The 15,459-nt window shown below is 38.9% G+C and overlaps 1 protein-coding gene across 3 annotated transcripts in view; it reads right to left on the reverse strand.

Moving 5' to 3' along the window:
• Window positions 1–15,459, reverse strand: part of INTS4 (integrator complex subunit 4) — a 113,405-nt gene that overhangs the window by 95,761 nt on the left and 2,185 nt on the right. For all 3 annotated transcript variants that reach the window (XM_034995428.1, XM_034995427.1, XM_034995425.1), the window contains exon 2: window positions 12,174–12,368. In XM_034995428.1, coding sequence (XP_034851319.1) covers window positions 12,174–12,368 — 195 coding nt within the window. The remainder of the gene's footprint in view (window positions 1–12,173; window positions 12,369–15,459) is intronic.

Genomic DNA, 15,459 nt, shown 5'->3' on the forward strand with positions numbered 1-15,459 from the left:
TAAGGGTACAAGGGTGAGAAGGGGCAGCCTAATAAATCCCATCACTTTGGATTAGAACCCCAAAAAGCTACAACAATACAAATAAGAATAAAATAAAAATACATAGACTTTGGTAGGAACTGCAGGTCAGCTTTGAATCATCTTAATTCCTGAAATGAGAATTTTTCCTGGATTTCTAGACTGAAACAAATATTCTCTGGCTTAAAATAAGTCATCCTAAGCCTCAAATTATTTTTACAAACAATTTTGGAAATACACTGCCTAATACAATAAGAAATAAAGCATGATAGCAGATCAGATAACATGAATAGACATGGCAGGTGAGAATTCTACCACTGAACCACCAATGCACATGAATAGACATGATAAGACACAGTCAGAGGGATTCATTTATTGGAGTTATCAGACACAGATTTTAAAATAATTCTGCTTATTATGTTGAAAGAGATAAAGACAACATGAGAATTTCACCAGAGAACTAGAATTTTTTTAAAAAAGGAAATTATAGAAATGATAAAAAGCCATCAACGAAATTACAAATAAATGAACAGATTCAACAGGAGACTAGTCAAGATGAAGAGAGAAGGAGTGAGAAGGAGTGAACCGGAACATACGTCCAGAATGAAGCCCAAGGAGATGAAAGAATGAAAATTCAGAGGAGAACAGGATAAAATGAGGTGGCTTATCACACATGTAGGTGGAGTCTCAAAAGGAGAGGAGGGAGAGAAAGAAATAATGGCCAAGAACCTCTCTGATGAAAAGTACCAAGCCACAGATGATAAACACTATGAACCCCAAGTATGAGACATTAAAAGAAATCCACATGTAGGCACAAGACAAAAAATTGCTGAAAAACGTACGAAGCAAAAACTACTAAAAGAACCAAAGAGAAAGATTATTCCTCAAAGGATCAATAGTAAGACTGACACTCTGATTTCTCAACAGAAACAATGGACAGCAGAAGACAATACAATGATGTATTTAAAGTACTGAAAGAAAATAACAGCCAATCTAAAATTCTACATGCAGCAAAACATACTTCAAGAACTGAATAAAGAAGATGTGGTATATATATACAATGGAGTATTATGCAGCCATAAGAAAGAATGAGATCTTGCCATTTGCAACAACATGGATGGACCTAGAGGGTATTATGCTAAGCGACATTAAGTCAGATAGAGAAAAACAAATACCACTTATATATGGAATCTAAAAAACAAAACAAATGAAGCAAACAAAATGACTCTTACAGAGAACAAACTGGTAGTTGTTGGGGGGGGTGAAATAAAGGGGATTAAGAGGTACAAACTTCCAGTTATAAAATAAATAAGTCATAGAGATAAAAAGTAGAGCATAGAGAATAGTCAATAATATTAATGTCCAGTGACAGTAACTACACTTGTGGTGAGCAATGAGTAACGTATATAATTGTTGAAAAAGTATGCTGCACACCTGAAACTAATAACACCATATTTTATAATTCAATTAAAAATTTTTTCATAATAAAAAAATTTTTCATAATAAAAATAAATCCTTCAAGAATGGAAGTAAAATAAAACACAAAGAAGCCTCATCAGTAAATTCACAATAAATGGAAATATCAGAGGGTATTCTTCAACCAAAAGGAAAATAATCCCAGATGAATAGTCACAGATGCAAGAAGAGAAAAGCAATGATAAATACATTGGACTAAATGATAAATATTTGGTAAACCTAAATGAATATTGCCTATATAAAATAACACTGTCTTGGGGCGCCTGGATGGCTCAGTCAGTTAAGCGTCTGACTCTTGATTTCCACTCAGGTCATGATCTCAGGGTCCTGAGATCGAGCCCTACGTCAGGCTCTGCACTGAGCATGGAGCCTTCTTAAGATTCTCTCTCCCTCCCTCTCCCTCTGCCACTCCCTTGCATGCATGTGCTGTCTCTTGCTCTCAAAAACAAAACACACACACACACACACACACACAAAACCACCACATTGTCTTACAGAGTGAAAAATGGAGAATTAAAATATACAATTACACTCAAATGTAAGTCAGGAAGATGGATAAATGGAGGTAAGTCCTTGCACTGTCCGAAATGGTTACTGTGCCATATAACATTTGACTTTTATAAGTCAAGAATTCATATTGTATTACACTTTGATAAAAATAAAATTAAATTTTTAAAAATTCACTTCAGGAGCACCTGGGTGGCTCAGTTGGAGAGGTGTCTGCCTTCCACTCAGGTCATGATCCCAGGGTCCTGGAATCAAGCCCCACATCAGGTTCCCTGCAAAGAGTCTGCTTCTCCCTCTCCCTCTCTCTCTCAGATAAATAAAATATTTTTTAAAAAATTCCACTTCAAATTTTTAAAAATTTCATGTCGTAATATCTAGGCTAACCAGTAAAAAAAGTATAAAAGAATGTTTAACTCCCGGGCACCTGGGTGGCTCAGTCGGTTAAGCGACTGCCTTCGGCTCAGGTCATGATCCTGGAGTCCCAGGATCGAGTCCCACATCGGGCTCCCTGCTCAGCAGGGAGTCTGCTTCTGCCTCTGACCCTCCTCCCTCTCATGCTCTCTGTCTCTCATTCTCTCTCTCTCAAATAAATAAATAAAATCTTTAAAAAAAAAAAAAAAAAAAAAAGAATGTTTAACGCCCAAGCTAAAGATGGAAAGAATTTTAAAAAACAATTCAAAAGATGCCAAGAAACAAGAGAAAAAAGGAACATTAAACAGGTAAGGTAAATATAACGCATTTAATAAGAGGGTGGTTTTAAATCCACATATGTCAATACTTACATTAAATGTAATAAACTAAGTGATCAGTTTTAAAAACAAACATTTTTTTTTTTAAACTCACTACATGTTGGGGAGCCTGGGTAGCTCAGTTGATTAAGCATCTGACTTTTTTTTTTTTGGTTGATCACTGTGTATTCTATGTTTTGTTCTGTTTTTTAAATTTTTTTATTAACATATAATGTATTATTCGTTGCAGGGGTACAGGTCTGTGATTCACTAGTCTTACACAATTCACAGCACTCACCATAGTAAATGCCCTCCCCAATGTCCATCACCCAGACACCCCATCCCTCCCACCCCCCTCCACTCCAGCAACCCTGTTTGTTTCCTGAGATTAAGAGTCTCTTATGGTTTGTCTCCCTCTCTGGTTTCATCTTGTTTTCATTTTTCCCTCCCTTCCCCTATGATCCTCTGTCTTGTTTCTCAAATTCTTCATATCAGTGAGATCATATGACATTTATCCTTCTCTGATTGACTTATTTCACTTAGCATAATACCCTCTAGTTCCATCCACGTCATTGCAAATGGCAAGATTTCATTTCTTTTTGATGGCTGCATAATATTCCATTGTATATATATATACCACATCTTCTTTGTCCATTCTGTTAATGAACACCTAGGCTCTTTCCATAGTTTGGCTATTGCGGACATTGCTGCTATAAACATAGGGGTGCATGTGCCCCTTCGGATCACTACATTTGTATCTCTGGGGTAAATACCCAGTGTTAAGCATCTGACTCTTGATTTCGGCTCAGGTCATGATCTTGGGGTTCTGGGACAGAGCCCCGCATCAGGCTCCCTGCTCAGTGGGGAGTCTGACTGTCTCCCTCTCTTGCCCCTCCCCCTGCTCACTCTGTAATACATAAATCTTTAAAAGTAAATAAATAAAAATTAAAAACTACATGTTGTTTACATAGGTCTTATCTAAAACAAAAAGACATCAAAAAGATGAAAATAAAAGGCAGAAGTAGGTATACCACGGAAACTATAATCAAAAGATAACTGGTATCATTATATATATATTAAAGCCATTATACATATATATATATATTAAAGCCCCAATATACATTGGGGCGCCTGGGTGGCTCAGTCGTTAAGCGTCTGCCTTCGGTTCAGGTCATAGTCCCAGGGTCCTGGGATCGAGCCCCACATTGGGCTCCCTGCTCAGTTGGGAGCCTGCTTCTCCCTCTCCCACTCCCCCTACTTGTGCTCTCTCTCTCGCTGTATCTCTGTCAAATAAATAAATAAAATCTTTTAAAAAAAAAGCCATTATTTGCTGATGATTATCTGTAAAAAATTCAAAATAATCTACATATAATTTATTAAAATTGTTATGTAAGCTTAGTAAGGTTGTAAGATATATGAGTTAATAAATAAAAGTCAACTGCATTTCTGAATTCCAGCTATGGTAGTGTTAGAAAATGAAATTTTAAAAATATTATCATTTACAATAACAAAATATTAAATATCTAGGAATAACTAACAAAAAAATGTACATAATCTTTATGCAGAAAACTATAAAACAGTATTAAAATAATAGGGATGTACCAAGTTTATGGACTGGAAAACTCAATACCGTAAAATGTCAATCCCCAAATGTCATCAGAACGATAGAGTTAATGCAAACCTAATCAAAATCCTAACTGAAATTTTGTTTTGGGGCAGAATTTCACAAGCTGGTATCAAAATTCATTAAAAAAATGAAAAGATCAAGAATAATTAAGACATTCTTAAAGAAGAGCAAGGTGAGTGAACTTGTCCTACCAGATGTCAAGATTTAATATAATGCTAGGCTAAGACAGCATGGTACTGGCATGAGAATAGACAAACTACTGGAATAGAATAGAAAGCCCTGAAATACCCATATGTAGACACTTCATTTACCACAAAGGTGGTACTGCAGGACAATGGAGAAAGGATATTCTTTTCAATAAATGGCGCTGGACATTTGGATTTCCATATACCCAAGCAACATACACATATCAATCCCACGTGTGAAAAGCAAATGATAAAGCTTCTAGTAATAATGCAGCAAAATGTCTTAATGAGCTCAGGGTAGCAAACCCTTCTTACATCAGGTAAGAAAAACCCAAAAATAAATGAAAAGATTGTCAAACTGGACTACATTAAGAACTGCTTTTCATCAAAATACAATACTATGGGACTAAAAGATGGGGGGCGGGGGGAAGGTGGGAGGGACTAAAAAGGAAGAAGATATTTGAAAACACATACAACCATTAAAGCTATTAAAGAACTTGTACTGGAATATAAAGAATTCACATAAAACAATAAGGAAAAAGAAAAATATGCAAAAAACATCAATAGGCATTACCTAAAAAGATATCCAAATGGCCAATTAAACATATTAAAGTTGTTCCACTTCATCAGAAATCCAACGAATGCAAATTAAGGCCACAATGATATACCACACACATCCACTGGAACTATCAAATGATAAACATCAGCAATTCCAACTGTTGGGAAATATGTGGAATTGGAATTGGAATTCTCATAGTGCTAACAGCGGGTCTAAATTGGTACTACCACTCTGAAAAAGTTGGCTTAGAGGGCACCTGGGTGGCTCAGTAGGTTAAGCAGCTGCCTTCGGCTCAGGTCATGATCCCAGGGTCCTGGGATTGAGCCCTGCATCGAGCTCTCTGCTCAGCAGGGAGCCTGCTTCTTCCTCTCCCTCTGCCCCTCCTCCAGCTTGTACTCTCTCTCTCTTGCTCGCTCGCTCACTCTGTCTCTCAAATAAATAAAATCTTTTTTAAAAAAATGCCTATAGGGCACCTGGGTGGCTCAGCTGGTCAAGCATCTGCCTTCAGCTCAGGTCATGATCCCAACCCCACATCGGGCTCCCTGCTCAATGGGGAGCCTGCTTCTCCCTCTCCCTCTGTCTGCTGCTTCTCCTGCTTGTGCTCTCTCTGTCAAACAAATAAATAAAATCTAAAAAAAAAAAAAAATGCCTATGAAAAAGTTGGCTCAGTAATTTCACTCCGGAGTATACAAAATATAGAAATGTAAGACATGCATACCAAGAGACCTGTCCAAAATGTTCATGGCACTATTTCCTGTAATAGCTAAAAAGTGGAGGAAGCCTAAATGTCCAACAATAATGGAATGGATAAATAAATTAGAGTATATTCATATAAGAAATCTTATGCTATGGTAAAAATGAATGAACCACAGCTACCGTCAACAATATGAATGAATATCGATATAGGTAGAATTTTGAGCAAAAGCCACACATAAAAGATACACACTGTATTCTCTACATGAAGTTTAAAAAAAAAAAAAGACAAAAATAAATTGTATTTAGGAGTGCAGGCTTAATGGTAAAAAATAAAAGAAAGGTAGTTATTACCCTGAAAGTCAGGACAGTGGTGGTTATCTTTTGGGAAAGATCTAAATCATTAGAGGGGAGTTTGAAGAGGTTTATGGGAGGCTGATAATATTCCATTTCTTGACTGGGATGGTGGTTACACACTGTGTTCACAGTGTGATAGAGCAATAGGCTGTATGACAGTTTTCTACCTATTCTTCTTTATGTGTTATATTTCACGATAAAATTTTAAAAATGTGGGAAGCCTTGGTAGCTCAGTTGGTTAAGCGTCCAACTCTTGATTTCAGCTCAGGTCATGATCTCAAGGTCCTGAGATTGAGCCCTGCTTTGGGCTCTGCACTGTGCATGGAGCCTGCTTAAGATTCTCTCTCTCCCTCTCTTTTTGCTGCACCACCCGCACCCCCGCTCACATGCTCTTGCTCTCTAAATAAGTAAAATGAAATAAAACATGTTACTTGGACTACTGAAGTAACAGTGGAACAACAGAGATTTTGAACGTAAAATCAATAAGACTTAGTGAAGAAGGGAATAGGAGGAGAGAAAAAGGTAAAGGATCTTTCTCAGGTTTCTGATTTAAGGGTCTGTATAGATAATGGGACCATTTCCCAGATAAGGTAGACTGGAGAATGAAGGGAGATCCTGAATTCAGTTTTGAATATAAAGAAAAACCAATTATTTTATGGACTTCAAATTATTGAAATACCAAAGAATCAGGTAATTGTCTTTCTGAGACAATGGACTAGTCAAATACTAGTCAAAAATAATCTGCAGTAAGAGAGGACAGGAGAAGAGCTATATAGCCCTTCAATGGTCTGGAATGGAGTCACAGACCTCCAAACACAAGAGAGCTGCAGAGAAAGCAGAAGTACTAGGCCTAGCAGACAAGAGGAGGCAAGAATGGCACAAAAAAAGAATAAGAGAGTATCTGACCTAGTAACATTTCTTATCAATCTGGATACTTTACCCAAGTTCTTCTACTTTCTGAAATTATCCCCTGGTACCCTCAACACCTAAGCTTAAAACAAATTGCCTCCAGAGAAGCCCTCTCTAATCACCATTAAAACTGTCCTGGTTCAGGCTTTCATCACCTTGCTTCAGACTTATCAGTCTCCTAGTTGGTCACCCTAACACCCATCTTCCCCTCGTCCAATTCCTCCATCCTCCATCCTATTTCCAGGGTGACATTTCTAAAACAAAACGCACAAAATACAGGCCCTCCACGATTTCTAGTCTTATCTCTTTAAGAGCTTTCAAACTAAAATCTACACCACCTGCTTGCATCTCTTCTAATGTGACAGGCTATTTCACATCTCCATGCCTTTGCTCACAACTGCTTTCTTCCTAAAATGCCTTTCTTTCCTCCTGTTTTCCAAATGGCCCAAATCTGTTTTAGAAGACTCATCTCAAGGATCACTACTACTCTATAATGCCGTTCTAGTCCCCTGCTCCCAAGTCAAACTGATTGCCCTCTTCTTCAAGGTCACATCATAACCTGTCCCAGATTTCACAGCACCTATAACACTGTATTGTTATTATCCATTTATTGTGTCTATATTTACCCAATTAGATTCAGATCAGGGATCACATAATCATCTCTTATCTCCAAAATTAAGCACAAGGCCTGGAACAGTTAGTATACAGGACATTTTGAGAAAACAAAAAACAAAAAAAATGAACAAATGAATAACCTTAGCCCTCACTATCTATTTACTACATATATTATTTGGTCTACCAACTATAATGCTAGCCCCAAAAGGACAAGGAACATGTCTCACAGGTCTACATCCTCCCCAGCAACTAGCACAGTAGCATAAGTGAAGAATCCCTCATGTGAAGGAAGTTCAGATACTGCTGCCTGACCCCAGAAAAATTTGGAGGAGAGAAGCAGAAGCCCAAGTAGTTTATCTACTAAAATATAAGAGACCAGGGGCGCCTGGGTGGCTCAGTTGGTTAAGCGACTCCCTTCGGCTCAGGTCACGATCCTGGAGTCCCGGGATCGAGTCCCGCATCGGGCTCCCTGCTTGGCAGGGAGTCTGCTTCTCCCTCTGACCCTCCTCCCTCTCCTGCTCTCTGTCTCTCATTCTCTCTCTCTCTCAAATAAAAAAAAATAATAAAAAAAAGAGACCACATTTATGAATAACAGACAAAAGGATAAAAAAAGCTATGGTCATCAATCTAGAACTGGACACATTTGGCATCCCTCCTCATTTCCTTTGGGGCTAGAATCTGCTACACTAATGCAAGCACCATGGCCTGGTTAAAGAGCCTGAGGTATAACATCAGAATACCTGAGTTCAATTTTTCCGCTAGACATGATAATGGTATTGTGATTATATCTTTTAAAAGAGTATTGTTTAGAGATATAAATTGAAATTTATGAACAAAATGATATGATGCCAGGGAGAATCTGGTGGAGAGGGTAAGATTGGAGGAAGTGGAAGTGGACAGTTGGGTGGGGGGAATGGGAATAAAATAAGTTTGGCCACAAAGTGGTATCTGCTGAAACTGGATAAGGGGTACATGGGAATTAATTAAACCATTCCCTCTACTTGTATATGCATTTGAAATGTTTCATGACAAAAAGTTAAAAAACAACAACAATAACAACAAACAACCCAGATCAAATCCAGACCCTACATTTACTTAGCTGGGTCACCCTGAAAACTAAACTGCTCCAAGCTTATTCCCTTTTTTTTTTTTTAACATTTTATTTATTTATTTATTTGACAGAGAGAGAGCGAGCGCGCGCACAAGCAGGGGGAACAGCAGGCAGAGAGAGAAGCAGGCCCCCGGCCAAGGAGAGAGCCCGATGTGGGGCTTGATCCCAGGATGTGAGATAATGACCTGAGCCAAAGGCAGACGCTTAACCAACTGAACCACCCAGGCTCCAAGCTTAGATCTTTACCTGGATTACATAAATAACAATGGTGTTATCACCAGGATTAAAAAACATTACATGTGGAAAGAGCTTTATAAACTCCAACAAGCTATATAAATGTTAACTGTTCTTAAAAGTATTATTACAGATGATTATGGGTAATAGAGTTATATTATCATATAATAGGTGGATATTGCTAAGAAAGGAGGTAACTAAAAATAGATCACTAAGTGTCTGAAAACTTGAGAACAGAAACCCTGATTACATTCATGGAAAACATGAGGTAAGCATTTATTAACCCCCTACAATGTTTCAGGGACTTTGCCAGGAACTAGGACAGAGATAAACAGATTTGTAGTCTCTGAATTTAGGGGTTTAAAGTCTAAAGGAAAGAACATACAGCAAACACTGGCTATACTAAGAGCTAATCAATGTGCTAACAGGTCAGCCCAGTGCCCAGAAAAAAAATGCCTGATATGTAATAAGCATTCGTTAACTGAGTAAAAAGTCTCACAAAAGCATACGTTCACTCATTCAACAAATATTAATTTTACCACACACTGTTCTTGGTACTGCAGATGCATCAATTTAAAAAAACAAAAATCCCTGTTTAAGAGGAGTTTACATTCTAGCATGGGGAAATAGATAAGGAACCAAAAGAATGAGAAAATTATATAAAATACGAGAAGAGGGGCGCCTGGGTGGCTCAGTCATTAAGCGCCTGCCTTCAGCTCAGGTCATGATCCCAGGGTCCTGGGATCTAGCCCCACATCGGGCTCCCTGCTCTGCGGGGAGCCTGCTTCTCCCTCTCCCACTCCCCCTGCTTGTGTTCCCTCTCTCACTGCGTCTCTCTGTCAAATAAATAAAATCTTTTAAAAAATAAAAATAAATAAAATAAAATAAAATACGAGAAGATAGGGGGTGCCTGGGTAGCTCAGTCGGATTCTTGACTTTGGCTCAGGTCATGATCTCAGGGTTGTGAGATCAAGCCCCATGTCGTGGTCCACGCTTAGCACAGAGTCTGCTTGAGGATTTTTCACTCTCTCCCTCTTCCCCTCCTCCCACACACACATGCACGTTCTCTCTCAAACAAATAAAATCTTAAAAAAAAAGAAAATGAGAAGATGGTAAGTGCTATGGAGAAAACAAAAGGAAGGAAGCTAGGAGGTTCTGGGGTGGAACAGGCAGTTTCAATTTTAAATACAGGGATAAAAAAAGGCTTTAATGAAAAAGTGACATTTGAGCTATGACTTGAACAAAGTGTGGGAAGTAGACATATGAACATCTGAGGGAAGTGTTCTAGGCAGAAGGAAACATAAGTGGAAAGACACTGAGGAAGGAATATGCTTGACAGAGAAAGTGGCAAACCAGATCACAGGGCAGTGGGAGGAAGACAGAGGGGTTCTAGGCTGGGGGAACAGCATGTGAAAAGACATGGATTTCTGAAAATCCACAAGATCTTTGGAAAACTGAAAGCATTTCTGATTAAGCTAGAACATTATATGTGTAAAGGAAAAGACCCTTTATGTCATACATAAAAGATTTAAATAAACATAGTTTATAGAGAGAAAAGAGACTGAAGAGAAAAAGAAGCTTTTGCAAGGGAACACTTGAAGATGCAATATGAAATACAAATCGTCATCTATAACATATTCTTAAAAATTTCAAAAATATGCTTAACCTGAATCTAACAAGGCCTGTACTTTATATCTAACTTTCCGTTTCTAGTAAATAAAAGGGATAGAGGAGCAAATTAACCCCCAAGGAAGTAAACAAATTCCAAAAACAAGATGTTTTATCAACAACTGACTGAGTCTATCAGGTCAACGTCACCAAAATAATAAAAACTGTTCTAGATTAAAAAAAGACCAGGGACTCCTGCTCAGCTGGGAGCCTGCTTCTCCCTCTCCTTCTGCCTGCCACTCTCTCTTTCTCTCTGACAAATAAATAAATAAAATCTTAAAAAAAAATCAGTTAAAAAAAATTTTAAAAGACCAAATGCCATGTGTGAATAGTGTTTGCATTCTGATTTGAACAGATCAACTATAAAAAGATATTTTGGAAATGAAAGAAATTTGAAGACTGACTAGTTGTTAGAGGACATTAAGGAAATTTAGTTTTATCTGATGTGGTTTTTTTTTTTTTAAGTCCTTTACTGAACTATTTAGGGAAATATATGATGATACTTTAAAAAAACTTAAGGAAAGGGCACCTGGGTGGCTCAGTCGTTAAGCGTCTGCCTTCGGCTCAGGTCATGATCCCAGGGTCCTGGGATCGAGTCCCACATCGGGCTCCCTGCTCGGCAGGAAGCCTGCTTCCCCCTCTCCCACGCCCCCTGCTTGTGTTCCTGCTCTAGCTATCTCTCTGTGTCAAATAAATAAATAAAATCTTTAAAAAAAAAACTTAAGGAAAACAAACAGAGAGAGCAAATTTGGCAAGATATTCGTTATGTGTTAAATCCAGAGATGGGTATTTGGCAGATCATTATAGTACTGTCTCAACTTTTCTATAGGCTTAAAAATGTTCATACTTAAGTTTAAAACTTTGATTCATCTGTGATTCAAATATTTGGAAATCACGTCTTCACTTTTACTGCAGATCTTACTTATAAACTGAAAACTAAACACAAGTTGTGAATTTCATTTCTGTTTAAACTATTTCCTGTATTTAATCAATCAAAAATTGATGTTTTTTTCTAGCCCAGTAAAATACATGAAAAAATGAAATGACACTATGCAAAGGAAAAAAAAAGTTAAAACGGGGCTATCGCAATTAGATATGAGGGCCTTGAAATAGGGCAGTAACAGCAGGATGACAGGACGACATTTCAGAGACAAATCTGGTTACAGAGGGTCATGGCTGAAGTCGTCCTTGTACTCCCACTGCACGTGACGCAACACGGGCAGCATTACCCCCAGCAGTGTGTTCACATCTGTCTCCGTATACACTATATGGATACTCTCTATATCCACACGGAGATGCTGCATATTTCTGAGGACAGGATTTGGATCTTTTTTATCTCTGTATCCATAGTGCCTGGCACATGGAAGACCCTCAATAAAAGACTGCTGAATGAACACCTTCTTATTTATCTTGCAATACTAACCCATTCTGTAGACATGATACAATTCTTACACACACTCCCATCAGGTCCTCAAGACCTTCTTACCTTGTAATAATGTTCCAAGAGAATCCTGACTACTCCCTCCACACTTTCTGCTTCAACAGGCTTCCTGGCAAACTGGAGGAGGTACTGTAAAGCATCTGCTGGGGAGGTAGCTTTACACAGATCTATGTGGAGTGCTGCAGATTTACTTGGTTTTGTCAATCGGAGTTTCTTGGTTGCAATTTCCTCCTGTTGTTGCTGCAAAGGAGTAGGCAAAGAAAACACATGAAAACACAGGGTCTGCAAATTTCACTTTGCCTCACTCCCTTAAACCAAATAATGTATTTAACTAATAGACCTAACTTTAGGGAAAGCAGTGTTATGAACTGGAAAAAGGACACTGGAGTGGAGACCAAGGAGTACCCATTTTCCCACTATCTCCTACCACTGTGGGCTAGTCATTTCATTTCTCCAAGTTTCAATTTCTCTGTAAAGTAGAGGTCCACTAACATTTTTTTTTAAAGATTTTATTTTATTTTTTTTTAAGATTTTATTTATTTGAGAGAGAGAATGAGAGAGAGCACATGAGAGGGGGGAGGGTCAGAGGGAGAAGCAGACTCCCTGCCGAGCAGGGAGCCCGATGCGGGACTCGATCCCGGGACTCCAGGATCATGACCTGAGCCGAAGGCAGTCGCTTAACCAACTGAGCCACCCAGGCGCCCGGTCCACTAACATTTTGTTCTGCCTATCTCTCAGGACCATTGTAGCTTTAGGGCTAAAAGGACACATAAAGGATCTGCTCCATTCTTTACTTAAAAGAAATCTCTATTATATATATAATGGAACATACGTAAATATGTTCAAACATATATAAATATGTTCAGACTGTGCTGAGGGACCCACCAGGCTCAGCTTCCCTCATGAGAAAACTGGAACTGATGGGAACTATCTGTAGCTTACACTGAGTAAAAAGTCTTCTCCTGATTCCAGATGATTACCCAAACCATTCTGCCTTTATGAAAAGGATGGTTAGTGTAAAAAATAAGACATACAAATACCTCACAAGCTGTAGCCAGTTAACAAATGTTTACTGAATGATTATTCAGCATTAGGACTTGTCTCTGAATTCCAATTCTGCTGTTCTAAGTAAGTCATAATTCTTATGTTCATCAGCTATAAAATGGGAATTATGACACTACTACCAGTCTTTCTCAATGAGCGATCCTCATCTGAACTACAGGACATGCAAAATTATTTGAGTAACTATTTTCTCAATTCTCCCAAGGATGGCGTGTAACTAGAAGCTTTCTAGATGCACTCGTTATGTATAATGGGTGCCAAAAAGTTCATGTAAAAGGGAACCTGGGGCGCCTGGGTGGCTCAGTTGGTTAAGCGACTGCCTTCGGCTCAGGTCATGATCCTGGAGTCCCGGGATCGAGTCCCGCATCGGGCTCCCTGCTCGGCAGGGAGTCTGCTTCTCCCTCTGACCCTCCTTCCTCTCATGCTCTCTGTCTCTCATTCTCTCTCTCTCAAATATAAAAAAAATCTTTAAAAAAATTTAAAAAAAAATTAAAAAATTTAAAAAAAAAATAAATAAAAATAAATAAATAAATAAGGGGAACCTGTCCCTCCGAGGCTTAAATCAGGCCCTGTGGGTAGGTACAGAGAGCATCATAAATAAGACAAATGTTGTAATCAATAATTTTCCTTAACATTTACTGCATCATTTTGATATGATGAGCAATCACCTCTTTACAAATTTACATTTCTACAGAGAAAAGATTAGGATTATTCTAGTCAGGAACAAAGTACGGCATGATATAAAGAGACCAAGGGTTTTGAAGTCAGAGAATTTGGGTTCAGTAACCACTTACTGGTGAGAGGAGGCCAGTCTCTCTTCTATAAAAGAGAATACAATACCTATATCATATGGATATTTGAGAAGTCTAAAGTATAACATCTTTATGTGTACAAAGACATAATAAGCACTAAATACATACCAGTTCTCTCTCCCTCCTCTTCAAAGCAGAAGAAAAGATCAGAAGCACTAATCTCATTTCATCAAAGAAATGAGCTCTTTTCTTAAAATCCTTACCCATTCCCATCCTATTCTACACAAATTCAGTCTTCTGTGTTACTTGGGCTCCCATCAGGTCAAAACCTGAGAAAGATTTCTTTCCATACAGAGTATATAAGGGGGAAGACAAACCAATATCTGCTATCAGTCAACCATCAGTAACATTTTAGTGAGCCAGGACCTATGGTCATCCAGGGGTGACAGAGTAAGCAGTGAGACATGAGCTGGGGGCAAGGGTGGTGATAAATAGGCGACACATTGGAAGCCTGAGGACACAACATCCTGACTTTGTGGCTCTTAACATATCCTGGCAAGGCTTCCAACACCCTGGAGCTGACAGACCCAGAGCTACTGATGTAGAACATGCCTCTCCTCTTCAACCTCTGCCCGAGGGTAACCTATAGCTTCACTGTAATATACTTACATTGTGGTTTCAATCCCACCCCCACACCCCACCACCCTGCTCCGGTTGGGGAAGATGGCCAGGACAGCTCTGGCAAGAACCTGGCAGGGCCAAAAACTCCCCCTCCCAACTGGTAGGAAGAGTCCCTTAGATGACTGCAAACAACCTCAGTAAGAGACCACCCTAGCTATGACCCATAATCTATGCAAACACAAAAAGACACCCCTAGTTCCAAGGCAGTAGCCACCTCTGGGCCTGCACACTCTCCCTTCTTGAGAGTGTACTATCCTTAATAAACTGCTTTGTGCTTGCTACACTCTTTCTGTCTTCATTTGAGCTTGGATCCTCACATAAATCTTTGTAGGGAATCCAAGAACCGCGACCTCCATACAACTCAGAGACTCCTACACGTAACAAAGGACATGGAGACGAACCAGGCATTATCTCTGTCCTTAAGGAGTCCAGACTGGTAGGGAGATATGTATACTGTGTGAAATTAATAAAGAGAAAACTCACTAAAATTGAGTAGGGAGGATACAAGGGGAGGCTAGAGGGGGGAACAGTGCCACTCAACAATAGGGAAAAAAACTGTGGATTACTGACCCCAACAGAAAAATCAATAAGAAAGAATCATCAATTACAGGCCCCAATAGGGAAAGACGTACATTGCATCTCCTACAAGAAATCTACCACCCTTGCAACTCAGCCAATGAGAAACTATCACCCTAGGCTTTCCCTTCAAAACTTCCTCCTTCCTCTCCATAAAATAAGACTTTTGTTTGTTGGACTTGCCTGTGGTTTTGCCATGGCTTGCATGTCCTGAATTGCACATTCTGTTATTCCCAAATAATTACATTTTGGCTGGTAAA

Source organism: Mirounga leonina, unplaced genomic scaffold (assembly GCF_011800145.1).
Source record: "Mirounga leonina isolate KUSES-001 unplaced genomic scaffold, KU_Mleo_1.0 Mir_92, whole genome shotgun sequence".
NCBI classification, from domain to species: Eukaryota; Metazoa; Chordata; class Mammalia; order Carnivora; family Phocidae; genus Mirounga; species Mirounga leonina.